Source organism: Drosophila suzukii, chromosome X (assembly GCF_043229965.1).
Source record: "Drosophila suzukii chromosome X, CBGP_Dsuzu_IsoJpt1.0, whole genome shotgun sequence".
In the NCBI taxonomy this organism is placed as follows: Eukaryota; Metazoa; Arthropoda; class Insecta; order Diptera; family Drosophilidae; genus Drosophila; species Drosophila suzukii.
In genome coordinates, this window is record NC_092084.1 from 18,895,461 (window position 1) to 18,921,904 (window position 26,444).

General features: G+C 42.4%; 7 protein-coding genes across 13 annotated transcripts; 4 read left to right on the top strand and 3 right to left on the bottom strand.

The window, feature by feature from the left end:
- Positions 1-2,233: 2,233 nt before the first annotated feature.
- LOC108005507 (uncharacterized) lies at positions 2,234-5,366 on the bottom strand. Its single transcript, XM_017068814.4, has 2 exons — positions 5,029-5,366; positions 2,234-4,960 (listed from the first exon to the last, which is right to left on the bottom strand). The coding sequence occupies exons 1-2, from the start codon at positions 5,101-5,103 to the stop codon at positions 2,441-2,443; spliced, it is 2,595 nt and encodes an 864-aa protein (XP_016924303.2). The 5' UTR covers positions 5,104-5,366; the 3' UTR covers positions 2,234-2,440.
- Positions 5,367-5,525: 159 nt separating this feature from the next.
- On the bottom strand, positions 5,526-25,656 carry LOC108005341 (carboxypeptidase D). Of its 7 annotated transcripts, none has more exons than XM_017068579.4 (10): positions 25,512-25,656; positions 25,168-25,258; positions 9,711-10,010; positions 8,648-8,980; positions 8,399-8,586; positions 7,735-7,764; positions 7,352-7,647; positions 6,800-6,976; positions 6,645-6,737; positions 5,526-5,905 (listed from the first exon to the last, which is right to left on the bottom strand). In XM_017068579.4, exons 3-10 carry the CDS (start codon positions 9,974-9,976, stop codon positions 5,681-5,683), a joined length of 1,608 nt encoding a protein of 535 aa, XP_016924068.1. In that variant the 5' UTR covers positions 9,977-10,010; positions 25,168-25,258; positions 25,512-25,656; the 3' UTR covers positions 5,526-5,680. The 7 variants fall into 7 exon arrangements, with proteins under 7 accessions (XP_016924068.1, XP_070853964.1, XP_070853967.1 ...); XM_070997863.1 differs by having other exon boundaries at positions 7,735-7,775; positions 8,398-8,586; XM_070997866.1 differs by having other exon boundaries at positions 5,526-6,525; positions 7,735-7,775; positions 8,398-8,586.
- LOC108005345 (serine protease SP24D) lies at positions 11,020-12,564 on the top strand. Its single transcript, XM_017068584.4, has 2 exons — positions 11,020-11,278; positions 11,993-12,564. The coding sequence occupies exons 1-2, from the start codon at positions 11,061-11,063 to the stop codon at positions 12,531-12,533; spliced, it is 759 nt and encodes a 252-aa protein (XP_016924073.2). The 5' UTR covers positions 11,020-11,060; the 3' UTR covers positions 12,534-12,564.
- On the bottom strand, positions 13,414-14,670 carry LOC108005344 (serine protease SP24D). Its single transcript, XM_017068583.4, has 2 exons — positions 14,420-14,670; positions 13,414-13,978 (listed from the first exon to the last, which is right to left on the bottom strand). The coding sequence occupies exons 1-2, from the start codon at positions 14,644-14,646 to the stop codon at positions 13,438-13,440; spliced, it is 768 nt and encodes a 255-aa protein (XP_016924072.2). The 5' UTR covers positions 14,647-14,670; the 3' UTR covers positions 13,414-13,437.
- LOC108005342 (chymotrypsin-1) lies at positions 14,844-16,527 on the top strand. Its single transcript, XM_017068580.4, has 2 exons — positions 14,844-15,100; positions 15,865-16,527. The coding sequence occupies exons 1-2, from the start codon at positions 14,868-14,870 to the stop codon at positions 16,430-16,432; spliced, it is 801 nt and encodes a 266-aa protein (XP_016924069.2). The 5' UTR covers positions 14,844-14,867; the 3' UTR covers positions 16,433-16,527.
- Positions 17,492-19,141, top strand: sphe (spheroide). The gene is made up of 2 exons (XM_017068585.4): positions 17,492-17,789; positions 18,539-19,141. The coding sequence occupies exons 1-2, from the start codon at positions 17,572-17,574 to the stop codon at positions 19,065-19,067; spliced, it is 747 nt and encodes a 248-aa protein (XP_016924074.2). The 5' UTR covers positions 17,492-17,571; the 3' UTR covers positions 19,068-19,141.
- On the top strand, positions 20,255-21,328 carry LOC108005343 (serine protease SP24D). Its single transcript, XM_017068582.4, has 2 exons — positions 20,255-20,535; positions 20,592-21,328. The coding sequence occupies exons 1-2, from the start codon at positions 20,294-20,296 to the stop codon at positions 21,118-21,120; spliced, it is 771 nt and encodes a 256-aa protein (XP_016924071.2). The 5' UTR covers positions 20,255-20,293; the 3' UTR covers positions 21,121-21,328.
- Positions 25,657-26,444: the final 788 nt, after the last annotated feature.

The window sequence follows — 26,444 nt, forward strand, 5'->3', positions numbered from 1 at the left end:
TTAACGATAGGCTTATGCAGAAAATCAAATTATGTGGGTTGGCCACAGGAACATATCTATTGATTTCGTCCTATACGCAAGCAGTTAACATTTTTTGTTTGGAAACATTTTCACAGTTGGAAAAAATATGCGTCAGATCGAGGAATGTCATACCTCGTTGAGCTCGTTGCTTAATTTCCAATCCATTGGCATTCAAACCTGAAAAAATTCAACTTTTCGAAAAAGACGATGCACCCCCTTACAAAAAATGCGAAATTTGGTCAAAAAATAAATTTTGCTTAATGTGATTGGGATCGTTAGCATTGATAGCAAGCTGTTCAAAACAGTCGGTCTTTGAGCTGTACGCCTTGATTTGACTAAACTAGGGTTGAAAAACTGGAGTGAAAAATCGTATTTTTGACTAAAATCTGAATATTGTGTTTTGACCAACATCAAAATCAAATTTTTCGCCATAAAAATTCACTTTTTTGGCTGCTATAAAGAAAATATACGCCAGATCGAGGAATGTCATACCTCGTTGAGCTCGTTGCTTAATTTCCAATCCATTGGCATTCAAACCTGAAAAATTTTAACTTTTCGAATTTTTCGCAAAAAAAACGATGCACCCCCTTACAAAAAATGCCGAATTTGGTCAAAAAATAAATTTTGCTTAATGTGATTGGGATCGTTAGCATTGATAGCAAGCTGTTCAAAACAGTCGGTATTTGAGCTGTACGCCTTGATTTGACTAAACTACGGTTGAAAAACTGGAACGAAAAATCGTATTTTTGACTAAAATCTGAATCTTGTATTTTTGACCAAATTTTTTGTAATTTTGTAATCTTAATAATATTTTCAAGTTGAAAACGCGTTCTGCTCTTTTGTTTTAAGTCCATTATTTTGAAAAGTACAAAAAACAAGCCTAATGTAAGGTGTATTTTTCTAAAATCAAGGGCGCATTTCCTTTTTTTAAGGCGAATTGCCATAAAAAAACCTAAAAGTTTCTAAAAACAAAATGAACGCCATACAATCTTAAACATTAAATGAACGCATTTCCTTGACACCCCTATGTTAACGGAAAAGTCAATTAAAAGAACAATATGAATTATTTATTATTGAATTTTGCAATACTCTTTATCTATCTGGCAAAGGGGCTTTTGAGTGTTATGTGCGCTTTGGTAAGCCCTATGTGTCTCATAGTCCGAAGCGGGGCAAACATTTCTCTGGAAATATAAAGATTCTTAAGTAATCCCCTTTTTTTAATTAAACAAATTTGTTTAAGTAAAAACAGTCCCAGTTTTGTGAAGCTTTATGCTTTATTTCTTAGGTTAATTCGCCCTTAAAAATAGAAAATGCTACCTTCATTAAAAAAAAAAACTTTAAATTTGGGCCACTCACCCTGAGCACAGGAAAATCTTTCTAAGTTCAAGAAAAATCACTTACCCCTGAGTCCTGCGTCAAAGTTGTACGTTTATATACGAGATTTGAGATTTGGAGCAGCAAATAATAATAAACGTGGAGAAATGTTTCATTCCTTGCGAAGTCTTGTAGGCGGAAAGCCCATTAAAAGGGAGGGCACACGCCGAGCAGCCGACGGAATTGAGCCCGATGCCATCGTTGACTTAACCGAAGATCCCGTCAGCAACTAGTCGATAGGAACAAGGACCCCATCATATGCCCGGTTTGTCTTGACGTGGTCAAGGAGCCGGTGGGCACCAAGTGTGGACACGTCTTTTGCAAGGAATGCCTGACCCGTGCAATGGGGCCATCTAAACTGTGCCCCAAGTGCAGGAAATCTGAGACCAGTTTCGTTCGCCTGTATACTTATCTACCTTAAAATATTGTTTTTATTTCTTAAAGACGTTTTTGAATTGGTTGTTGTCGCTGCAGAAGATGAAATCGGAATGAAATAAACCAAGCCAAAACATTGGGTATATTGTGCATATTGGAAAATAGATAGCTAAGTTTCTTATTTATTTATCAATCGCCTAGCCTCTGGCTACAATTATTTAATTTAAATCTACATCTAATCTTAATATTAATTGGGTTAAAATGGTTATGTGCGCTTCGGTAAGCCCTATGTGCCTGAAGAATCTGCATGCTCAATCCCAACTGTGTGGCTTTCATAGCTTGGAGTGGACGTGGCAACATTCGGATTTTAATTGGTAGGTATTCCCGAAAGCCAAACATTTCAGTTAGAATTTTTATTCCAAGCTACACTTTGTTGTCCCATTAAGAATTTCAGGGAATAAGAAATCCAAGCTGGGATCGAAACATACTGTTGATTCATGCATGGCTTTATTTTAGATATTCGTTTAAAATGAGCATTTAATTTGCTTGATAATACTTGACAATTTAGCTTTATAGTTTAGTGAAAATCAGCGGTGATAAGGATTAAACAATTTGGAAGATTAACAATTTGTGACATTGTCCAGGTGATGAATGGATGTAAGGATGGAGCCTACTGGTTTTGGTGGACACCTCCTCGCTCGGCTAGCTTCTCGCCTAGGATGACGCCGAGCGATCGCATCAGAGGATCGAGCACCTGTTGCACCTGCGAACGGGACACCAGTTGCAGGGCGTCCAGCAGGGCCCGATGCAGTTGCTCCTCGTCGATTCCCTGTTGGGTGGCAGCATCCCCAATGGGGTGACCCCGATCTCCATGGCCCACAATGGGCAGCATGCTCAGGGAACTGGTGGTGGTGATGCCATCGCCGGCCATCTGTATTTGAGTTTGCATATCGTCACCGCCAAGGGATTGCGGTTCCAGATCACAGGGCAGTTCCACTGCACCAGTTGCGGGAGCTCCCATTGCTCCGGTGGTCACATTGGCAGTGTTCCTTGAACGGCGCACCCGATGGCGCTTCTCCGCCTGCTGACGATCCTTGGGCACCAGACGCGGTTCGTACAGCTTGAGATCATTTAGGCACATCTTGAGATCGTAGCGCTCGTGGCAGCGCAGCTTCTCCTGTCTGGGCTGAGTGGGTGCCCTCGGGGGATTCGATAGCTTCTTCCTCTTTTTGGTGGTCCTGGCGGTCACCTGATGACCCTGATGGTGACCCCCCTGATGCTTGTGCAGACGCCTCAACGTCTCGCGGGCCAACTTGAAGCGCTCCTCCTGCATGTCCTCGATGAAGCTAAGGAATCGGGTGCACCGCTCCTGTAGGCACTCCACCACCGGATCATGGCGATCCAGCATCCCTTTGTCCAGGCAGCAGTTGGTCAACGTGTAGATCATCTCGATGAGGGCGCTCAGCTTCTGGGGCACCTTCTCGAGCAGGAAGTAGCGCAGTTGTCTCTGATAGGTCTGGATGGACTGTTGCATCAGTCCGTAGACGCAAACGACCCTCTGGCAGGCCTCGTTGGAGGTGGCGCTATTGAAACTGGCCACCGCCGTGAAGCGCACATCATCGATCATCCCCTTCAGCGGGTAGAGGAAGTTCCTCGAGAAGCGAACGCAGAACTCGAAGGCATTCCGCTGGCGCTTCTGGCGCTCCTGGGCACTGCAATGGGGCACCTGGAGCTGCAGCAGACTGTTCTGCAGCTTGTCCAGCGCACTGATGATCCGCTCCTGCGTGAGGGTGATCTTGTTGTAGATGGCCAGCTTCTCGTACTTCAAGTCCTCCAGGGATTTGCTGTAGACCACCAGGGGTTTGGGTTTGCGTCGCTTAATGGGTGGGGCCACTGACTCCTTGAAAGGATTGGTTGGATTTGGTGGGTTCAGTGGGTTGGAGGCCACCTCATCTCCACCGCCTGTCACTCTGGCCGGACGTCGTGTCCTTGTATTGGAGGGTTTCTGATTTCCCTTGGCCATCGCATTGGTTCTGCGTAGCTTACTGGACTTCTGGCCACCACCACCACCAATCACTGGCTGCCTTGGGTTGCCCCTCCTAGAGTTTGATGGCTTGCATGGCTCCTGGGGCGGCAACAGATCCTCGCCCTCCGATCTCTGCGAGGTGTACCGCATCGGTGAGAGACTCCTGAGCAGGCTGATCAGGTGCGGTCGCCTCTCCAGTTCCACAAAGCACGGCTGGCCGGGATTATTCCTGGCCGGGTCCCGATCATCGGAATCAGTGGGCTCGTAGGGGGGTCGTGGCTCCACGTAGCGCATGTAGCCCTGCCGATCCGCATACTCGTGCTCCAGATCGCTGTCCTCCAGGAAGAAGGGGGTCAGTGGTTCGGGCTCCATGCTGCCGTGCTGCTCCATGAACTGGTAGGCGGAGAGGGGCGTGGCATTCTGGGCCTGACAGACATTCACATTGATGGCCTGCGATGTCATCGCCGAGGGCATGACATCCGCCCATCTGGGCTGCGGTGTGTAGTAGTCCTCGAAGGACACCTGACCCACATCGGCCAGGGAGCTATCGCCCTCTACCTCCTGGAACTGCGTTTCCTGCGGGGGCTTCCTACGCGGCTGCTCCTGCCGCCTCCTCCCAGCCCAATTCCTCCTTTTTGGACTAGGTGGTCGCGGTGTGGCCTCGGGACTTGGTAAACACGACTCACCACCCAGGCTCCGCAGCTCCGCGCAGACCTCCCGATGCAGCTCCTCCAATCTCTCAAAGGTATGGCCACTAAGCACGGCCTCCACATGACGACTCCTGGGCAATCTTCCTGCGGCATTCTTTTTCCTGCCCTGCCTGGATTTTCCCTTCATTTTCTTTGGTGATTCAGCACCACCACAAAGTCGCAGTGAAGCTGGGTATGAGGGTGTAGCCATCATCGCACCATCATCGTCCTCCTCATCGATATCCTCATTGCAGATGGGCTCCGAGTCGAGGGACAGCTGGGTGACCACGTCCAGGTCGCGGGAGGTCACCATGCTGGTCACATCCTGACCGGGTCGACGCACCTTGCAAAAGCGCGGCATGTTGGGCACATGGGTTCTGCCCATTTCCCGTTGGCGCTTCAACTGGGCCAATTCGGCGCCCCTCAGTTCGTTATAACGCCTCACCGCATTCGGAATGGATTCCGGACCAGCAAACTATGGTAATATATTATAAGGATCCTGAAGGCAACACCCATCCGTAGATCCCTTATACCCAAACTTACCCGAAACTCAAAGTTGCTAGCCCTACCAACGTTCTCCGACTCGAAATTGCAGCCGTACATATCTTGGTAGTTCATATTCCTCCAACTCTTCCTTCTATTCGGAGTGGATTCGTTATCTTTTTGTCCAGTCTATTTCAAGTCTTTACGCATCTATTTCTTAGTGGGTTTTTGTCTTAGGGCGATGTTATTACCGGATTAAATTTTGTACTGATTGTTTTTCCAAAATAAAAATACAAAAAAGCCGGGGATACGCTTTCTGTTGATAGGTTTTGCATGAATGTTCCGATCGACTTAATTTTTTCGAAGTCTTTAGTCTGTCTTTCCATTGAGCTTTACCCAAAACTTATGACTTTTGTTGCACAGCTCTGTTGGATGGGCTTTTTTCAATTGTTTTACAACTATATAAGCCAAATAAAGATTTTATTAATTTTTTTTACCTGTGTCTTTATATCTATTCAGTTCAAATAATCCCAGCCAAAGAAAAAGGCACACTGAGCTTTTAGAATAGATTGCACTGGTTGAACGCTTTATTCGGGGATTTCCCCTCTATCCTTGTTCACAATAAATAGTACGACGAAGGTTACAACTTAAATCCTAAGCATGCTTAAAAGTAAACAAAAAATCCTTAAGTAAGATCCTCGGAATGTGCGCCTCAGCCGAAGATGTTTGAGTAGAGGCTATTTAGCCCGTTGCTGATGGTAGAGAATATGCCACTATCGCTGGAGGCGGCACCTGCGTAGGGCGATACGGGTGGGCGGTAATGCTGGGGCGCCGGAATCGGGCGGTACAGTCCGCCGGGACCCACTCCGCCCCCGCCCACGGTCACGCCCCCGACTGGCACTCCGGCGGGACCCATGGCCCCGATGCCCTCAATGCGCTGCGAATTCAATTAACAAGATGTTATAGGTACACAGAGTATTACTTAGGCTCTTCCGCTTTACAATATCATTACCAAGCAACCCTTATATTACATTTTTAACCTTTTACCAGCAATGGTCTTACAAGTAATGGGTGTTATTCTAAACGTTTGCCAACTTCTGTCAAACATTTTCAAAAAAAAAAAACAAAATAATTAGAACAAGTTTTTGTATGACCAAAAATATTCTCAATTGTACAGATTCTGTTAATATAATCTTTTAGATTTGGAAATTTTATAAAGTCCTTCTGAAATGATATACATCAAATACTGACCTGAACTCTTATAATGGTCAATACAATACATTTTGTACTTAATAAAAAATATACCAAAACTAAAATAATATCAAATTAAGAAAATAAAAAGCAATGGAGTTCAAAGTGAGGTGTTCAGAGGTGTTTTAGTGGGTTAGTTGGTTAGCAATGGCTAGGACTAAAGCACTTCAGCTATTATTTACATTCGATCGGATTGGGCTCCAAGAAATCGGACTTCGATTATTCCGTAGACAGCTTTCCATTGACGCGACGCTTCGCAGTTGATGTTTTGGTAGAGGTGGACGAACCAGAAGCTGCCACCATGTACTGATCGGTTATCGGTTAGGGATTAAAGGGATTCAAAACACAGAGGATTAGCCATCACCAGAGATTGCTTAGAGCTAAAGTGGTGACCCCAAGGGGCGGTAGTGAGAGAGGTGACCTACCTTCGAGGGCTGCAGCGTCACATTGAGCAGCGTGGGATGCTGCTCCACAATCACGAACTCGACCTCTCGAGGAGCAAAGCCTTCGGCAAAGACCTTGAATTGAAAAGGAATTTTTACTCAATCAGTATGTAGTAGTTATGTTGCGTAATACTCACCTCCACTTTGTAATATCCGGGTAGCAGTATGCGCCAGAATTCACCGTACTTGGTGGTCTGGAAACCCACATCGCGTCCCTTGATCTTGATGGAGGCCCTCTCAATGGGCATGCCCGCCGGATCGAACACGAATCCCTGGACTCCTCGATGCGCCTCGGCCAGGAATTTGATCAGGGACTTTATAAAAGTAATAGAGAGACCAAGAGGTGAATAAGAATGAAACGTACGTATACATAATAACACTTTTTCGAAGGGTTCGTAAGGTATTTATTTCAGATTTTCAAAAGATATTATTGAAAATCGATTAGATCATACTTGGATCACACTTAAATCGATTGTTGATCATAACTGAATAGGTTTTGGATCATATTTATATCAATTGAAAAACTATACTTAAATCAGTTGTGGATAAAGGTGTTTAAAAGTATGCAGTGGGAATAAATCCAACTGAAATTTCATAATAAAAATATCATAGCATACTTTTAGACACCTTTACAGTTGATAAAGAACTTTATTTTGATAAATTCGAAACTAGGTATAATATTTACTCACCAACTGATTGTCCTCCCAATATTTTTTGAGCTCGTAGGCGGGCGGGAACTTGCAGCAGGATATCTCCAGTGTGATCTCCATGCAGCCGTACCACACATAGTTGTAGTCCTGCATCCCGCCGGTCAGTGGATACCAGGCTGCTCCGTTCGTGATCCCGTTCTCGAAGGCCGGCGTCGCCGACTTGCAGGCCACGCCCCTGGACATCTTGGCATGGTTGCGGGCGTAGACCAGGGACAGGTGCTTGAATACATCGTCGTCGGGCGTCAGGGACGGCGCCGCCGAATAGGTTTGGAACACTGCGCCCAAAGGACATGTTTGGCGGAACGGAAAGAGAAGCAAACACGATTAGATGGATCGTTCGGGATCGGTTGTCGCGGACTCACTCGCGCACAGGGCGGACGAACGGCAGATCCCTTTGAGCAGCCATATTAGTGGGAGAGTACAGAATGAGCTTTATCAATCGGAACTCGACTGGGAGTCACACACCGAAAGAGGGAGGCTTCGCAAAACGAAGCCATGGATGTCCTTGCAAATCAAACTGAGACCTCTTGAAGTAGACCCACAAAAAAAATCATTTAATCTCTTAAAATGGGTTTGTTTGTCTCAAAAAACCAAATCAAGAACACTTTCAAGAAATTATTTTCTCTAAAAACTATCTCAAGAATGCTTTCTTCTTTATTTCAAGAACGTTTCATCTCGAATATATGACAAAAGCGTGTACTTCTGTTTGGAAGTAAAGCGGTTTCATTCAACGAGATCTCTTAATCATAGACCAGAAATAGTCAGTTATCACTGGACTTTGTAAGACCCTGTTGATAACAACCTTTGACGAAAATTTGGATTATCTTACAACCGAATAATGTGCTTCCTAACAATGTTGCGGTTGTGACCCACCCATTTCAAATCAACTATATGCTTTTGAAACACAAAATATCAGACAGACATATACTTATGATCTGAAGGAACTAAAATCATTTTGGTTTTCTTTCTGCAAGGACATGGAGGGACATGCTTTCAAGATCAGGACATACTCCTGGGACTACTTACTGGAGTTGGGCGTATTGTCGTAGGGATAACTGGCCACTAGGGCACCGCCATGGAGGCTTCCACTCAGCACGAACTGGATCTTGGATATCCAATCCTTGACCGAATCCGTTTCCGGCTGACCCCGCTTGTTGTTCTGCTTGAAATAGTCGGGGAAGTTGCGATTCAGATCGAAGCCACGAGCATTGTATCTGAAAAGAGGAATGAGATATATTAAATTCACAAATGGGATCTCCAGGATAGGGAACCCACCTTCCTTGACCGCCATCGCAGGTGCCCTCCTTGGAAACTGCATAGCCGTCCGGATTCATCGTGGGCAGGATGTGGATCCGAGTGTTGTCTAGCAGCCACTTGACGTACTGATCCGAGCTGTAGCTGGTCACGAAGTACTGGATGAGGTGGAGCAGCATCTCCCGACCAACGGGCTCGTTGCCATGGATATTGCCCACGTACTTCACATCCGGCTTGCCCACCATGTGCTCATACGGCGACGAGCTGACCACCATCACCCACAGATCCCGGCCCTGGATGGACTTACCGATGGAGTACAGGGCCGTCAGGTTGGGATACCGGGCACTTGTGGCCCTATTGTAATAAGAATTAAATAATCATAGGGGTTAGCAGTCTACCTCATGTGCCAAATATAAATTTAAAGAAATACTACTGTCTAATTTTAAGAAATACTACATCTTTGTATTATATAGGTACTTATATAACATAAATGGGGATTGTTAAAAGTTAAAACCTATTTAAAAAACTCTCAATTTTCATAAATTTTTAAAAACATATTCTGAATTTTTTCAAACCAAAACATTGTATTTTAAAATAATTTTTACGATTCTTAATAAACAATCCAAAAAAACATGTATGGATCAAATTGATATAGGCATGGTAAATTTATTAAGTATCATATTTTCCATTGAATAATAAAAATTTGATATTAAGGATTGGTATTTCTTGGATTATATCTTTTAAGAAATCTCTTAAATCGAAAAATAGGTCAAAAACAAAAAGGCGAGCATATCAAAGTATCTAGATATTCATATGAATCTTGAATTTCATATTTATTCTTATGAATTTGATGATTTAAGATTCATATGAATTTCATATTTATTTTTATGAATTTGATGAATATGATCATCTTATCTTATCAATTTTGTTTTTTGTGTATATTATAAATGTTAGGCCATGTGTAAAAATATTTTTAAAAACGATAATGATTTAATAGAACTACTCAAAAGTGCTCTTTTACTTAAAAATTAAAAACTTAATGGGTACTAAGTATTTCAAGGGATATTAAAAAAAAAGGACTTACCGGAGGAACCTCGTCAGCTCCTCGTGGTCGTGGTAGACAAAGTCCAGGTGCTGGGCATCCGGCATGTAGGCCCTGGGCTCCGGCAGTCCCGGCTCCGCCGCCACCTGGTGGTGCTGCATCTGCATCTGGTCCCCGGGATTGACCGTCTTGGCATCGCAGGAGCAGGGCCGTAGGACGAGCAGTAGGGAAAGGAGGAGCAGCAGGACGGCGGGCAGGCGGAGGAGGTGGAGCAGCTGGTGGCCGGCGAGTGGCGTTCGCAAGATCATGGTCGGTCGGCGGTGAGTCTGCGAATGGTCAAAACTGGCGGCCGGGCAGACCATTTAAGAGGGGCTCTCTGGCGGTGCGAAATGTGGTTCGAAATGAGAGCCAACAGGTTGTGCGGCTGGCCAAATCGAATCGGATCGCGATGGGTTGGGATGAGATGATCTGGCTACGTGCGCATCGAGATCTGCGATCGTTGGCCCCGACCACGTTTGTGGCATGCCTCAAACGTGTTCGCCCTGGATTATTCCCCCCTGACACTGACACCAACCCATCCATCCATCCATCCTTCCATCCATCACCCGCCCAGAGTTCATTGATACATGACCAAGGAAATGCCGACATAATTGTCATATCTCAGCTCAATTTTGGCATCTTAAGTCAATCCAAAAATATCAGTGCAATCAGCCAAGACAACCATTATATCATACCATGCATTTTGTATCTTAATCTTAGTTTTTGAAATATGCTTAAATAGGAGCCTTCTATTTTTCAAGTGTGAGTTGCACTTTACGTTGCAGTTGCTTTAAAAACATTATCAAGATTAATTTGCATATGCGGATTTTTTCGATCACTGAATAATGTACACATGATGTAAATGTAAATTTCAAAAATTACTTTGAAATCGAGAGAGGGAAATTTAAGATGGTGACAAAAATTACTGCGAATAAGAGTGGGGAAAGTTCGCACTGCCGTATTTTAAAAATCACATATATATATTTTTTAGCATAACAAATTAAATGAGTATCTTTGTATCTCTGTAAAAATGCCCAACTAAAATATATTTGATTTAGAATACGATTGCAACAGTAGTTCGATGTTTTCTATATGAATTGCCATCCCTATCGCGTTTCCAGAAATTGATCCCCGGAGATACCATGATACCAGGCTCGATCCCGATAACCCCCACAAGGCGAGGGCTTGTCTAATCAGAAGGAGTCACTGTCACCGGATGGCTCTATCTATCCGGCTATCTCTCGGTTCCCCGATAAGATACCCATATAGTTATATCCCCCCCGGGAGAAGTGAACCCTATAAAAACTCACGCCATCGCTGCGAGCCCATCAAAAGTCAAACCAACGGAGTGCCATGAAGCTGACCCTCACCATTGGACTAATCCTCGTGGCCGGAGCACTGGCCCAGCCGCAGGGAAGGATCGCCGGAGGCGAGGACGCCGTTCCTGGCCAGTTGCCCTACCAGGCGGCCCTCTCCGTCGGCGGGAGCTACAACTGCGGAGCCGTGATCATCGGCCAGCGGTACGCCCTCACCGCCCTCACATGCGTCTGCTCCGACGGCAAGGACACCCCGTAAGTTGCCAAACCATCCTATAAAAACCCAGAAAAATCTTGTATAGATCATATGTGTACTTAAGGAAAAGTGTCTGATAAGCCAAGAGTTAGCAATTTTGTTGTTACCCATAAATATTCATTTTCCCTACTACTTTATAGATTTAAAAGTGAATGATTTTTTATCCTATCCAATTTTTGAAAGATTATTGGTTTGATTATTGTAGAACAATTAGCTATTTTGCTGTTGCCCATGAGTATTCTTGGTCTTTACTACTCTTACAGAAATTAGACTTCATTTTTCATCCTACCGACTTTTTGCAGTGTATTTCCAGGATCAATATGTACAAGATTTTTGAAAGTTACACAACACTTAAAAATTCAATTTTGCATATTTTTTCAAGATTTAAAACCTACTATTAGTCTAACATGCGGGCGATAAAACTGCTTTCAGTTCAATACATAAGCCAATTATTTTTTGGTTCAGTTTAAAATATTAAAAAAGCAAAAATAATAACTTGTAAAAATTCAAAAGTTTTCAATAACTTAATAACTCCATAAAGATACTAAAACCGAGTTTCGTTTTCTAACAATTTAAATAAAACTTTGGAAACTTTTAAGAATATTAGCAGGTGTTATTTTATAGCTTACTTTCAAATAGTTCTAAAAAGCTTTCACTGACTTCCGATTAGATTAACTCGACCATCGATTAAGTGAAATATCTTCCGATTTCAGATGGCCAGCTGTTCTGTTCGCCGTGACAGTGGGCTCCGTGGATCTGTACACCGGTGGCAAGCAGATCCGCGTGGAGGAGATCACCATCAACCCCAACTACAGCTCCCTGAAGACCGGAATCGCGCTGCTTCGTCTGCAGGAGGACATTCCGTTCGGTGAGAATGTGGCTGCCATTCCCCTGTCCCAGGACATCCCGCCCCTGGGCGCCAAGGTGGAGGTTTCCGGTTGGGGTCGCACCACTGCATCCGAGGTCAACATGCACCGAACTCTGCAAATCGGCGAGGCCGAGGTGATGGCCCCACGCGAATGCGCCCTGGCCGAAAAGGAGGAGCTAGCGGTGGTGGAGAACGACCAGGTGCTTTGCCTGGGTCATGGTCGCCGCCAGGGAATCTGCAGCGGGGACATCGGAGGACCGGCCGTCTACCAGGGCCACCTGGTGGGTCTGGGAGCCCAGGTCCTCGGCGAATGCGGCGGCATTCTGCCAGAGCGTTTCGTCAGCATCGCGGCCAACTACGATTGGATCCAACAGCAGTTGCAATAAACCAGTATCGATAACAGAAGCATGATAAAAACTATAGTTTTGGGGTTTTCTAAGGAGGTTTATCAGTTCTCAAAAATATTCTGATAGCTTGATCATAATATTATTTGATACTAAATTATTATAGGTACTCAAACACAAAACACCGGTATGTAAGCACTTTCTAGGGTTATTATATTGGAATCAATATATCATATACAGATATGATCACAAAGATACGTATCATAAAGGATAACTCTTATCTTAAATCTGGTTTTCTTTAATCGAAGACTGGTCTATTTGATATTCAAAACCGATTGATTTTTTTATTAAATTTCTAAGCCAGTAAGACTGTTATATTTGATATTTAAGCTAATAGAGCACCAGCAGTTGCAATAAAGTCCCACTAATAAATGTGTAGATTTTTTTTAAATATTTTGAAATCAGATTTCCTGGCATACTTATAGGAGTAAAAAGCAATGGACGTATACGAATAAGTCGTAAATTAACAATTTAATCATTATAGCGATTGGCAATATGATCATAAACTAATGTGCTGAATAACCCTCCCAAACGGGCTTCTGAGAACTGTGAAACCTTTTTCGGAAACGTATTTGTATCTTACAAGTACCCAAAGTAAAGTGTTGCAATAGGAACAATTGTTGAGTGTAAGTCAAAACCGGAAGAGCCTACTTCATTGTAACCACTTTAGCTGCAAAAGTATAGAAAAATCGATCTCAATTGCATTTATGGAGGGTCTTAATCTCAAATTTGGTAATGGTGCTAAAGAGGCATTAATATATAGACTTGTATGAAACTAAACGTCGTAATATACCATTATTAGACGTATTTGTTATCTTAAGACACAAAAAACCATCCCGCCTTTATGGAAACAACTCAGCAGTCCCCATCAACACCTCGGCTTTATTTAAACAGCATTCTCGTTGATCCATTCTTGATGCTGGGTCACATCCACATAGCCATCGGGCAGTCCGGAACCACAGCCGCCGACAAAGAAGGCGGCAATGCCCACCAGTTGGTCATTGTAGACCGCCGGAGCACCAGCGTCGCCGGAACAGAGTCCAGCGAAATCCTCGGCCACCGGGGACAGGCAGATCAGATCCTCCTGCTGCAGGTACAGTTCCTTGTAGCAGTCACTCGCACTCAGGATCTGCCTGCTGGCCACCTGGAGGCCATGGCTAAAAGATCCCTCGGCCTTGCTGGATCCCCAGCCTGAGAAACTGATCTGGGATCCAGCCGCCGGACGCTCTGTGGCCAAGTCAATGGGTTTGGTATTGGCATTCAGGTTCACCTTGGACTGCAGCTTCAATAGGGCCAGATCATTGGTTCCAGCCGCATCCGAACTGGAGTAGTTCTTGTGTATTATGATCTGGGACAGGGGCACCAGTTGGCCACCAGTTATACGCTGAATGCTTCCAACTCGAACATCGAAATACTGAGGGGGGTAGCTAATTTTGGAAATCGAAATATGTAGTTTGGTTCACGGGGTTATACTACACAGAGAAAAGCTCATGGTGACTGATAGGAATTTTTAGTTATTTCATTTTCAAGTATACTTTCTTGTCTTGAACTATAGAGCGCAACATTTTATTTTATTTTTTAAAAAAATTTTTTGTTTTTAAAATTTAAAGAAAAAGAAGGAAAACTTAATTATTTAGAAATCTCTACTTCTTTTTACTTTTTTTTTAAATATATAATCTAGGGAGATCTTTATTATGGAAATAAAGTGCTTAGACCTTAAGTAGTTTTTTTAGCATTAAAAAACAAAAAAATGTATCATACCCTAATCCGTATAGGAGATATACCTATTTGGTAACTCTCAAAAACTTGTCAAGAAACAGTTGAAGTTCGGGGAACTTGAGCGTTTTCTCTGTGTAAAAGCCATCTACCTTTGCTGTGCACCTCCCAAACTGACGCAATGGGCTGCGGTGATGACCCAGTTATCGCGGAACAGAGCTCCTCCGCAGACATGGACGCCATTCTGCCTCAGGGAAACGCTGTGTGGCTGGGATCCCACATCCGCCGGCAACCGGCTGGCCTGGCCTGCACCCAAGGTCACGACGACCAGGAGGATGGGAAGGAGGAGGAGCTGAGTTTGTGACTGAACCCGACTCATGACTTTTTAGATCTTAACTGAAAGGTGCTCCTGCCGGCCGGCGGGCCTTTATAGAGCACCCCGTTTACGACCATGGGTTAAGCAATCTAATCGCCCTGCTCTTGATACACCCATAAATCGCCGCCTTATCGATACATATACATTGCCCATCGATTAGATCGCCCAAGTGGTTGACCAACGATCGTTGGGCCGTGAGCCCATTCAGTTACCAATCCATCGCCATGGCTGATCCACGCACCACTCTGGCCCTCGGTCTGCTAATCCTCGGCCTGATCCTCGCGGCGGAGGCCACGCCCCAAGGTCGCATTCTGGGCGGCGAGGACGTCGAGCAGGGGGAGTACCCCTGGTCCGCCTCCGTTCGCTACAACAAGGCCCACGTCTGCTCCGGCTGCATCATCTCGCAGACCCGCATCCTGACCGCCGCCCACTGCGTCTCCGACGTGGGCATCACCCCGTAAGTCCTAGGAACCCTATTTGAAGATATCTCACCTTACGTTACAACTATACTAGATTTACAAACTCACTAATATTAGTAGCTCGGCAGATTTCCAGTGCGTTTATTAAAAACTGTTTTAAAGACTTTGCTAACCTACAAAGGCTTATTAAAATATACCACTTAAGATTTATATTCTTATCAAAAACCATTTCTGTCAGCAATGATCAAATAATTGGCAATAAGGTTATACAATTTCCACTATATAACTAGGAAATGCCCACACTCAAAAATATAATCTCCCTGAATTTCACAGATTTCGAGCCAATGCCGATTATTTTTAAAATAGAAAAATTAGAAAATAAATTAGAAGAATTACATTTTTTAAAGGATTTTTTCAAACCAAGTCAATTTATATTGCCATTTTTATGTGTTGCTTTTAGTTTTGATACGTTTGAAATTGTAAGTATTCATTAAAATGTTGCTTTTTTATCAAGATTGAATATATCTGTTGGTAGGTCATGAAAACCTTTAATATTTATGAGGGACAAAATATATTTGTAATGACCTTTTAGATTCTTAAATATTATTTTCAGAATACCTATTATTGCTTAAAAAGTATTTACCACACAAATATATAGAACATAAAGGCTTTAGATTGTTACTCCTTTTGGTTTAATGGAATATAAATATTTTGAAAGATATTACTTAGAACTACTAACACCCCCACTCACCCTACTAAATGCATCTTCACATGGTACTTATACAGATTTTTTATTTTCCAGAGTGGATGTCAATACCTTGGCAGTGCGAGTGGGCACCATTAACCAGTATGCCGGCGGAACCATTGTGAATGTGAACAAGGTCACGATCCATCCCTCGTACGGAAACTTCCTGCACGACATTGCCATTCTGGAGGTGAATTTCCTGACCTTTGGCGACCGTGTCGGAGCCATCGCATTGCCCAGCACCGAGGTGGAGGGCAGTGGCGAGGAGGCGAACCCGGAGGATGTGGACGCGGAGCTGCCCAACGGAACGCCTGTCTATGTGGCCGGATGGGGTGAACTCTCGGACGGAACCGCATCCTACAAGCAGCAGAAGGCCAACTTCAATACTCTGAGTCGCTCGCTGTGCGAATGGCAGGCCGGATACGGTTACGAGTCCGTGGTGTGCCTCTCCAGGGCCGAGAACGAGGGCATCTGCCGTGGTGATGCCGGAGCAGCCGTGATCGATGACCAGAAGGTGCTCCGCGGTTTGACCAGCTTCAACTTCGGACCCTGCGGCAGCAAGTATCCCGATGTGGCGACCCGCGTTTCCTACTACCTTGCTTGGATCGAGGCCAACTCCCAGTAGTCATCATCCGTCTTCACGAGGATTACCCCTTTATTTTTTTATACAATTTTTTTTCCTGTGCATAAAGTGTGTTTCCCTCCAAAAAAAAAAAGAAATGTGTTTTTATTGAAGTTTATAAGGTGCAAACTATTCGCCATAAGGAATTTAGTGCTGGCCATAAAACTGATACCGATAATGCAACCTCGAATTGGCGCCGATCAAAGGTTACCGATTCCCCCTAGGAACCTTGAGAAACGATCGAGTTTATTAAGATTATCTAACAGAACTTACAAGGAAATGACTAAGATGACATTGGACTATTTCCCAGGCCATATATTATATTTCGGCAAGGCAGTATAAACGAAAAGTTAGATAGAGATTTGAGGAAAACCCCATAATCGCCCTAGGAAACAAGGAATTTTTGGGGAATCAGCCAGATTAACGATTACTGATCGCACGTCAATGACATGGCGAAATCTTTATAATTCAGATTTCTTATCGCCAAGGTATATGTAGATACCGATCTGGGCTTAATCCCACTAATCGTGGCAAATGGTTTGAGTACTATGTTGCTCTAAAGGAATTTGTAGTTTATTATATTAGTAACTTACGTTGGTTAAGATGAACACAGCTAGTTAATAGTTTAGTTAATATATTAGTTATTATATTATCAAAAAATGTTTATTAAAAGTATTTGAGGCTTTCGTTATTATTAAAGACCGTTCGACTTGAAATTCAAACGTACGTATACTTTAGCTGTAATAGCTCCCAAAACCCTAAAAATTCGGGAAGCTTTAACTACCATTTCTTTCGAGTTCTTTTGACTCAAGGATTAGTCATCATTATCTACCGTAGGTGTGGTGTTGTCTTGTCATAGTCATTAGATCGTTTGGACTTCCCTTCGCCTCCATGTGCAATTTTCTATTAATGTGCCAATTGATCGGTGAAATAACAAGTAACAATTGGTATGGCTGTATAAAGCGGCGATAAGATTAGATTTTCTCTGATGCCAAAGCCGAAGATAAGGATTGGTCATGGGAGGGACGGTTGCGGTGGAGTCGTCCACTTAAATTTTCACCGCTGGCATTGCGCATTTCCAATCCAACCGTCGTGGGTAGCTGAACCACCGAAAATAAAACTCAAGCAATAATCCCCACACTATGCAGCAGAGATCCCTGATTTTGGGCCTGATCGGCTTGACCCTGGTGGGCGTCTGCCACGCCAGTGGGCGGATCATGGGCGGCGAGGAGGCGGACCCCACTGCCACGCCCTACGCCGCCTCCCTGCGCGTGGACAACGCCCACGTGTGCGGCGCATGCATCATCTCCGAGACCAAGATCCTGACCACCGCCCACTGTGTGCACCGCGATGGAAATCTGTGAGTTCATTTTACATGTTTCAATCTGAGAACCTTACTAAAAATAAAATAACTATGAATGAAAAATAAAATAACTACTTTAATTTAAGCTTACTATTTGATTTTATAATAATTCTGTTAAAGCTTTATAACACCTTTTTTTAAATCCTTAAGAAATAATCTCTTCAAAGGCGGCTCATAATAAATCAAACAATATCACTCATTCGCACTGTTTTACAGTACAAGCTAATAAAATCTATACACTTCTAAATTTAGATTTCACTTTAGTTCAAATTTATTTATTAATGGTAACTAACTTAATTCCTTTTTCCACATTTTGCGATTATTTTGGTTTCTAAAGAAGTGTTTAAGATAAATAATTACAAAAATAAATTTTAAATTTAACTAATTTATACTGTACTACTAGCCGAATGAGTGATATTGTACAATGTATAATGAACAGCAAACAACTAAAAAAAATAGATTTTTTATATAAAAAAAATTAATTAAATAAAACTTCTGTTTTTTTACTATAAGTAGGTTTAGCTGGATATTAGAAAAAAAGTAACCAAATTAAACCATTTTTTTTTTAAGTACTTAATTTTAATATAAACATATAAGAAGATAAATCCAGAAAATTCAACAAATTTGTTACCTTTTTATTTATAAGGCCCTTTATATTTTATTTCGTATACAACCCCTTTTGTTTATATCCTAAGTTGACAAGCTCCAATCTTGATAAAACCTCTAACCCTGCCAACCCCCCACAGAATCGATGTCAAGCGCCTGTCGTGCCGAGTGGGCAGCACCAATCAGTACGCCGGTGGAAGGATTGTGACTGTGGAATCGGTGGTGGTCCACCCCGACTACTACCAGCTGACGAACAACCTGGCCGTGATCACGCTGAGCTCAGCGTTGGCCTACACGGAGCGCATCAAGGCCATTCCGGTGGCCGCCAGCGGAGAGGCGCTGCCCGCTGAGGGTTCAGAGGTCAGTGTGGCCGGCTGGGGTCGCACCGCCGATGGCACCACCTCCTACAAGATCCGGGAACTGTCCCTTAAGGTGGCTCAGGAGTCGGCCTGCCTGGACGCCTACAGTGACCACAACGAGAACAGCTTCTGCCTGGCCCATGAGCTCAAGGAGGGCACCTGCCACGGCGACGGAGGCAGTGGCGCCGTCTACGGGGACAAGCTAATCGGTTTGACCAACTTCGTGGTTGGCGCCTGCGGATCCCGCTACCCGGACGTCTTTGTGCGCCTCTCCAGCTTCTACGACTGGATCCAGGAGCAGATCGCTTAGAGGACTGGCAGTACCCCCGAAAACACACTTAATACACCCACCCGAAATAATTATAGTTATTTCCCAAAACTCAAGGGCTGTGTTTTTTTTTCTCGTGGCAGTGACTCAATTGCCCCCGATTTCGATAAGGATAAGGATCGGCGATTGCCACTGGACACTGGTTAACGTGATAATCACAAAACTAAACACCGCCATCGTACGTGTGAAATTCATATTTATTTATGACCCCAATGGCACTGGTTTTACGGCCCCAAAATCGAGAGATAGAGCACCGGGTTCTTGAATTAGTGGGGTGGAGGTGGTGAAAATATTCGTATTTTGGTTATTTCATGAATTATATAATCCATTTGAGAACAGTTTAGGGGCTTATCTAAGGTCTTTCAATTGAATTTATAGACTTAAGATGTTTTGATTACATCTTATCATTGAACTCAATGTTACACAAGTTCATGTAAAAGCCTTATTTTCCTTTTTCCCCCATTGTAATTGGAAGGGCTTCATTTGCGTAGAAAATTGGGAAAAGTAAAAGATTCCAAATTAGGTTAAAGCTAGATAGCTTGTGTGTTATACACACGCGAGAGAAACCTTTTTCAGCATGGATAACATTCCAGGAAGTCATTCCATCCCATATACAATCTAGATAATGTTTTTAGTGTTTTTGCATAGCAGGTAACTTGGAATTCAAGTGAACTTAAGTTCTGAACAACTAAACTAAGCTAATGATTCCTATATCTTTCTGAATGATTTTAAATATAAAATCTTTTTCTTTTCGATTGGAACTTGGGATTTCTGATCGTTAGTTATATAGAAAATCATTATTTATTACACGTTTAACGATATCTTCTACTTTCCCGATGATAACAAAAACTAATTCTTCAACTCAAATATTAATTTAATACATGGACTATTCTTAAAAAAAAAAAAAATAATCTAAATAGAAGTATACAATACAAAATCAATAAGCTTCCAACATTTTTCGCTTAAAAATATTTGTGGTTCCCGGAACCGGGTTAATAAACTTGGCCCTTCTAAACCTCTGTAATTAAGGGGCTTCATTTGCGAAAAAAAGCGAACAAAACTAACTAAATTAGGTTATAACTCGATAGCGACATTGACTTTGATGTTTTAAGGAACTAATGATGATGAGCGCGCTAATTTCGGGTGATATATAAGCCGTCGAAATCTCTGAGTAAGTATAACTTTTCAGGAAGCTAACCCATCCAGACATGTTACCTTTCTGGACTTTTCTATTTCTGCTCTGTGCAGCTGGATCCTTAGGACAGGTTCAGGCCAAAAGTAACGATTCCGTAGTGGAACCCCGTATTGTGGGCGGAACCCGGGCGAAGGAGGGTCAATTTCCCCACCAGATCTCCCTACGCCGTCGAGGAGGTCACACTTGCGGTGGCTCCATAATATCGGAAAACTACATCGTCACCGCTGCACATTGCGTGAAGCAAGGGAGCAATGTGTAGGTATTCCGGGACCTAAAGAATTCGCGTACTAAATTTGTTTGTTTGTCTGAAGAGCTCCGGCCGACCAGCTGTCTATCCAAGCGGGTAGCCTGCTCCTTTCGAGCGGAGGAGTTGTAATCCCGGTGGCCACTGTCACAGTGCATCCGAATTACAAGGGCAATGGCTACGATGTGGCCGTGCTCCGCCTGAAGCAATCGCTGAACCTTGGCTCCAACATAGCCGCCATCCAACTGGCCACCGATGATCCGCCCACCGATGCCACCGTGGACATCTCCGGCTGGGGATACATCTCCCAGAAGGGGCCGATCTCCAACTCCCTGCTGTATGTGCAGGTGAAGGCCCTGTCACGGGAAACCTGCCAGCGGCATTACCTCCGACAGCTGCCGGAGACCACGATGTGCCTGATGCACCCGAGCAACAAGGGCGCCTGCTATGGGGATTCCGGCGGACCGGCCACCTACGGGGGAAAGCTGGTCGGATTGGCCAGTTTCGTGATCGGCGGCTGCGGACGCAATGCTCCGGATGGCTACGAAAGGGTATCCAAGCTAAGGTCTTGGATCAGGGAGAAGGCCAGTTTGTAGATCGCAAAAATGTGAAATTGACTGGGCAAATCGGACTATTGGAATTTATTCCTTATTCTGTCTTTTTCAAAATTTAAAAAAACTTTTTTTGTATATATATACCTTATATTGTTTACGATTCAAATTAATATTTGTAGCGTAGGGAATACTATATTATATCCAGCACATACCTATGGCAATAAATAAAAAAAAAGCAGCACTTAAAAAAGTTTTTGAAACTACACAGAGAAAAAAATTCAAGTACATTGTTCTTGAATTAAGAACATTCGTTCTTAAAAACCGTGTAAGTACATTTTGGTATCAATGTTCTCAATATTAGAACGAAATGGTGGGAAGAGAAACGTTAAACGGAGTTTATTTAACAACTTTTTGATAAGTATACACTACTGACTAGACTAATAGTTTATGTGTTGAGATATACAATGTAAATACCGCGAATTCGACTTGATTCGAGCAAAATTTTACAATTTTTAATTTCAAAAATGTCGTTTGACTTTTAAGAACATTTTCAACTCAGATGAGGACGTCAGAATTTTCTCTGTATACATGGTTTCATATTAAAATACCAACTAGTTTTCCTTTTAAAAAATTAAGGCCCTATGACACTTGCTTAATTTCTTTATTTAATTTATTATTTATTTATTTAATAAAGAAATTCATTAACTTTTGTAAAGCTCTAGGCCCTTTTTTCTCTAAAACAAATCTAGACAGTTAGACAAAAATCAAGCAAGTGTCATAAGGGCTTTACAGTGATTATTTTGTTTATCTTTAAATGAGTTATTTTGAAAATGAGTTATTATGATAATCAGGTTCTATGTGTAACTTGTTCATCGATGTCATATATTCTAGCACTTGTGTGGCTTCAGTCATTCAGTAAAAATCACACAAGAGGTAGCCCACATAATGATCTTGTACCGCTTTTGCTCCCTGCGAGGAAGTCACCCATCCTCCCTATTTTTTGGGATTTTTGGGGTCATCTCTACATGACTCATTTGCGAGGCAGCGGATTGTGACCGCTTTTTAGAACCCGCTTGGTGGCTTCTCTTTCTAACCACTTGGCAATTTATCAGAGCGCAACTTTTCCCCGCTTTTCCTCCCCCCGGCAAAGCAGTGAAAGTGAAAATGAAAAGCAGCTCCCAACTCGAAACTCCAAACAGACCGCCTAACTCTTTCTATTATTGCTCGGTAATTTTCCGCTTTTTTTCGGTTTTCAGTTTTCAGTTTCCAGCGTTTAATGACTTTGTTTTGCTTTTCATTTAACTGGTCTCGCACTTTTTATTTATTTTTCAGTTTCGAGAGTTTCAATTTTCCAGTGTTTTTTCTTTTTTTAGTTTCTTTTGGGAGCAATTATCGGATGGCTGGGGATCGTGGCGTGCCTCGATGGATTTTTGTGCTTTAAACTGGCACGTTTCTTCAGTTTGTCCAGCCAATCGCAGGCTGTCAATCTCTCAGTCCGTCAATCGCTCAATCGCTCAGTCTGTCAGTCAAAATGCGGCTCGAAATGCAATTCACGGCCCAGGTCATCGAACCCCTTGAGACTGAAGAACTGAACTCCGTGATCTACGATCTTGGCGGTGATTCATGGGCTTGGCTTCCAAATACCTGAATATTTAAAGCTCATTGGGTTGAAATGTAACCAAAAAAAAATACATTGCAACGAAAATGTTGACTGATTTTTGACAGAATGTGTAAAATGTAAGCTGAACTTAAATTCAGGCTAAGTATAAAATTGTGTAGGAGATCGCTACTTTTAACAATAAGAAACACAGGATAAGAACACACAGAATAAGAATATTATATCTACTTTCTAGTTTGAAATTACAAATATTTAATTCTTTGATATATATTAATTTATTGTATACAAAAGTGTATTGCAATGTACTTTACCATTTATTAATATGATTTTCCTCATACTTCCAAAAACAACTATTTTCACCCAAACCGTTTACAGGTGTTTTATCTAAGATATAACTAGTTTGGGAACCGATGATTCCATAAACCAACTAATCATTCATTTAACTGCTTCGCAATTAGTCTTGCATTTCTTTGTTTTTTATTACACAGTAAGAAAATCATAATAATATGAATATTTTTATAAATTATTTTATTAATATGTAAACCAAGCCTGTCTCAACTTAAAATGATGTATACTTTTTTATTTAAAAAATCACATATTTTCTATACTTCTCGGAATATAAATAAATATATTTCCTGCACTTTAAAGATAAATTTTTTTTTTGTAAAAATAATTATGACAGGAATTAGTTAAAATATAATAAAATGATCCTTTTGAAGATACTGATATTTTAAAACTGGTTAAAAAGATACAATTGAAAACAAAAGTTATGCGACCCCAATACTGGATAACCTATGAAGCACCCTACAAATAAAATTGAATAACGCAGAGAAGATGGGTAATTTCGCTGAGTGTGGTTCAAACCTGATAAGAAATCGCTGCGTTTATCATCTCCGCCCCACTGGAGTGGCTCAGTTTCACCCGGTCCACGGCTGTGCCAGTTCCAAGAAGCCATCCAGTCCGCATTACCAACTTGCACTGGCCAGTTCCACAACTCAAATTCAAAAGTCGAGACATGTCGCGGCAAACAAATTTCTTCTTATTTTGGGCTTCAATTTTGATTAGCATGGAAAGCCAGCGGGCGAGCGAGTGTAAGTGGCTTTTAATGGTCAGAGCAATGCCAAAGCCGATCGGCGGGTTAATGGTAACGGGTTTGCCCGAATCCGGGCCCGGAGAAAGACTGGAGTCTCTTTGGAGACTGGCGACCGAAGACCAAAGACCGAAGACAGAAGACTGGAGACAGAAGACTGAGCACAGAAGACAGAAGAGTGTTGTGTGGAGCAGGCCAGTTAACCCACTAACCTTGTTAGCTGAAAGTGGGCAGCCACTGGTTAAAGGCGCTACGCCACTGTCAAGTTCAATGCTAAGAGCCTGCCAAAAGGGGGGGCACACCCATGGCCAAAAAAGTAGTAGACAAATTTTCAATGTTGATAGAAAAATCTAGTTTCAAAGGCCCTTTTAATGGTTAAAAAATGTATTTATTCATTGCAACCTTAAAAGATTTTAAACATTTAAGGTGAAGCCCAGAAAAAATACTAAAAGTAAATGAAGTTATTTTTTATTATTATTATTTAAGGATTTGGTATTAACAAACTACTAAATAAACATGGAATTATTAATGTTATTCGTATTAAATAGTTTTTAATATTTAAATTAAATTAATGCATTCAAAATCAAACAATTTTGTAATACACTTATACACAATGAAAAAGTTGGAAGATTAAAAATGGATATTTTAGGATTTAAAATTTTTTTTAATTAAATACCAACGATTTCAATAAAATCAGAAAACCCATAGAACAAAAAACATAGGAAAAAAGTTGTAAAATATTTCAACAGTGCTTTTGCACAAGCACCTATTCATAACTTGTGCTCGTTTTCTAATTTCCGAAACTATATTTTGGAATTCTTTTAATTCAATGTAAACCTGCAATGCAGGTAAACTGCAGATTAAAAAATATGATTTTCCACTAACAAAAAAATATAATCTTCACGTAACTGCGACAGTTAAAATAAAATCAATGCCAAATCCTGGAACAAGATGCTTTTACACTCCCTTTGGAAAATATTCATGTGGTTCCCCAGACTTTTTCTTAACCCCACTATAGTCATACCCCCTGCTGTGCGAAAAAGGAGGCGGGGGGCAGAGGGCGTGGCGGAACCGGAGGTCAGGCGATGGCCTTCGAAGGAGGCGACATGCGCAGTGGGTTAGTGAGCCACTTGCCAAGGATTTCGGGGGTGTGGAGAGCGGGGCATGGGGTGTGGGGTGTTTATATAACAACAATGCGAGTGCAGGCCCGCCGACATTCGCCTGCAACGTGACCTTCACCTTGGCAGTGGCAACTGGCAACTGGCAACTGGCAGCAAGGCCACCCTGCACCACCCACAAAGCCAGGCCCATCCACCCAAGGCCTGGCCTTGATCTTAAACTTTCCCACGAATGGCAGCCAGTATTTGGTATTCACATTCACCTGATTTCTCGCCTCTGGATTTCCTGTTTTCAGCCCCGACAGCAATTTCTATTATTCTTGCAGTTCTTCTCTTTGTTTTTCGCACCTTCTTCTGCAATGGGAAATTTGCATAAAATATTCAATCAACTTTCATTGTTTCAGGCGGCTGCCGTTGCCGGGCTTCAATTTCGAGCACACACAAACAAAAAATACAAACAAATTCTTCTTTTTTTTTGTTAATGGGTAGTTTCTCTTTGGGCCTACGCGTTTGCCCAAATTAGCACTAAAAATTAAATTATAAATAGCGTTTAAAAACGGAGTTGACAAATCAAAGGAAGACACACGGTTCTTATTTGGCTGCTTACACTTTCCCAGGCCAAGAGCCAACAATTTCAAAAAAAATAACCAGAATGAAACCGGAGAGAGAGCAAGTTTTGAAAACGCGTCCGATTGCCAGCGCCGTTAAAGTTCGACTAAGTTTGTGGCGCGTTGTGCGTGTGCGATGGAGGCAAGAAATCAGAAATCCAGCTGCCCATCTTACGACCTCCACTTGGCTTTTCAGGTTTTATGTTCCCATGTAATCCCTTGAAAAACGGAAACTATAATACTTTTTTGATTTAAAACAGATTTTTCATATTTCTTGTCCTTGGTTTGGGTGTTTTAAAAGCCTTTTATCCCAAAAACTCATTTCAACTGGTTTCTTTCATGGCAACCTGCTTTCGTCAGCCAAGAAAATTCAAGTGCCCGCCGCATTTTTGCAGCAGAGAGCTTCTGCAAGCAAGCAAATCAAAAAATCCATCTGGCAACGTCTGCAAGCGTTTTTCGATATTTTAAACCATTTATTCCAGTTGTTACCTGATTTGAATGTGTTTTTTTTGTTTTCAATTTCAATCTTCTTAAATCCATTTAGGAAAAATATTCTTACTTGCTTTTAACTCAAATTGAAGTCAAGCTTACCAGTGAAAATACTTTATTTACCCGTTACACTTTCAAACCTTCGTCCAACATTCGAAAAAAGGCTCTCTCACAATATACCCAATGCTTTGGCTTAGTTTATTTCATTCCGATTTCATCTTCTTCAGCAACAACAACCAATTCAAAAACGTCTTTAAGAAATAAAAACAATATTTTAAGGAAGATAAGTATACAGGCGAACGAAACTGGTCTCAGTTTTCCTGCACTTGGGGCACAGTTTAGATGGCCCCATTGCACGGGTCAGGCATTCCTTGCAAAAGACGTGTCCACACTTGGTGCCCACCGGCTCCTTGACCACGTCAAGACAAACCGGGCATATGCAG

What these genes read in the sequence shown, in the direction of transcription:
- LOC108005341 (XM_070997863.1), bottom strand. Translation starts at nt 9,976, where the DNA reads ATGATCTTGCGAACGCCACTCGCCGGCCACCAGCTGCTCCACCTCCTC. An exon ending in GACAATACGCCCAACTCCAG is followed by an intron (nt 7,776 to 8,397) that starts TAAGTAGTCCCA and finishes CCCACTAATATG; the next exon opens with GCTGCTCAAAGGGATCTGCC. An exon ending in ATTGGGAGGACAATCAGTTG is followed by an intron (nt 6,977 to 7,351) that starts GTGAGTAAATAT and finishes ACTTTTATAAAG; the next exon opens with TCCCTGATCAAATTCCTGGC.
- LOC108005344 (XM_017068583.4), bottom strand. Translation starts at nt 14,646, where the DNA reads ATGAGTCGGGTTCAGTCACAAACTCAGCTCCTCCTCCTTCCCATCCTC. An exon ending in TTGGGAGGTGCACAGCAAAG is followed by an intron (nt 13,979 to 14,419) that starts GTAGATGGCTTT and finishes TTCCAAAATTAG; the next exon opens with CTACCCCCCTCAGTATTTCG.
- LOC108005343 (XM_017068582.4), top strand. Translation starts at nt 20,294, where the DNA reads ATGTTACCTTTCTGGACTTTTCTATTTCTGCTCTGTGCAGCTGGATCC. An exon ending in GTGAAGCAAGGGAGCAATGT is followed by an intron (nt 20,536 to 20,591) that starts GTAGGTATTCCG and finishes GTTTGTCTGAAG; the next exon opens with AGCTCCGGCCGACCAGCTGT.
- sphe (XM_017068585.4), top strand. Translation starts at nt 17,572, where the DNA reads ATGCAGCAGAGATCCCTGATTTTGGGCCTGATCGGCTTGACCCTGGTG. An exon ending in GTGCACCGCGATGGAAATCT is followed by an intron (nt 17,790 to 18,538) that starts GTGAGTTCATTT and finishes AACCCCCCACAG; the next exon opens with AATCGATGTCAAGCGCCTGT.
- LOC108005342 (XM_017068580.4), top strand. Translation starts at nt 14,868, where the DNA reads ATGGCTGATCCACGCACCACTCTGGCCCTCGGTCTGCTAATCCTCGGC. An exon ending in TCCGACGTGGGCATCACCCC is followed by an intron (nt 15,101 to 15,864) that starts GTAAGTCCTAGG and finishes TTTATTTTCCAG; the next exon opens with AGTGGATGTCAATACCTTGG.
- LOC108005345 (XM_017068584.4), top strand. Translation starts at nt 11,061, where the DNA reads ATGAAGCTGACCCTCACCATTGGACTAATCCTCGTGGCCGGAGCACTG. An exon ending in TCCGACGGCAAGGACACCCC is followed by an intron (nt 11,279 to 11,992) that starts GTAAGTTGCCAA and finishes TTCCGATTTCAG; the next exon opens with ATGGCCAGCTGTTCTGTTCG.
- LOC108005507 (XM_017068814.4), bottom strand. Translation starts at nt 5,103, where the DNA reads ATGAACTACCAAGATATGTACGGCTGCAATTTCGAGTCGGAGAACGTT. An exon ending in CTAGCAACTTTGAGTTTCGG is followed by an intron (nt 4,961 to 5,028) that starts GTAAGTTTGGGT and finishes ATATTACCATAG; the next exon opens with TTTGCTGGTCCGGAATCCAT.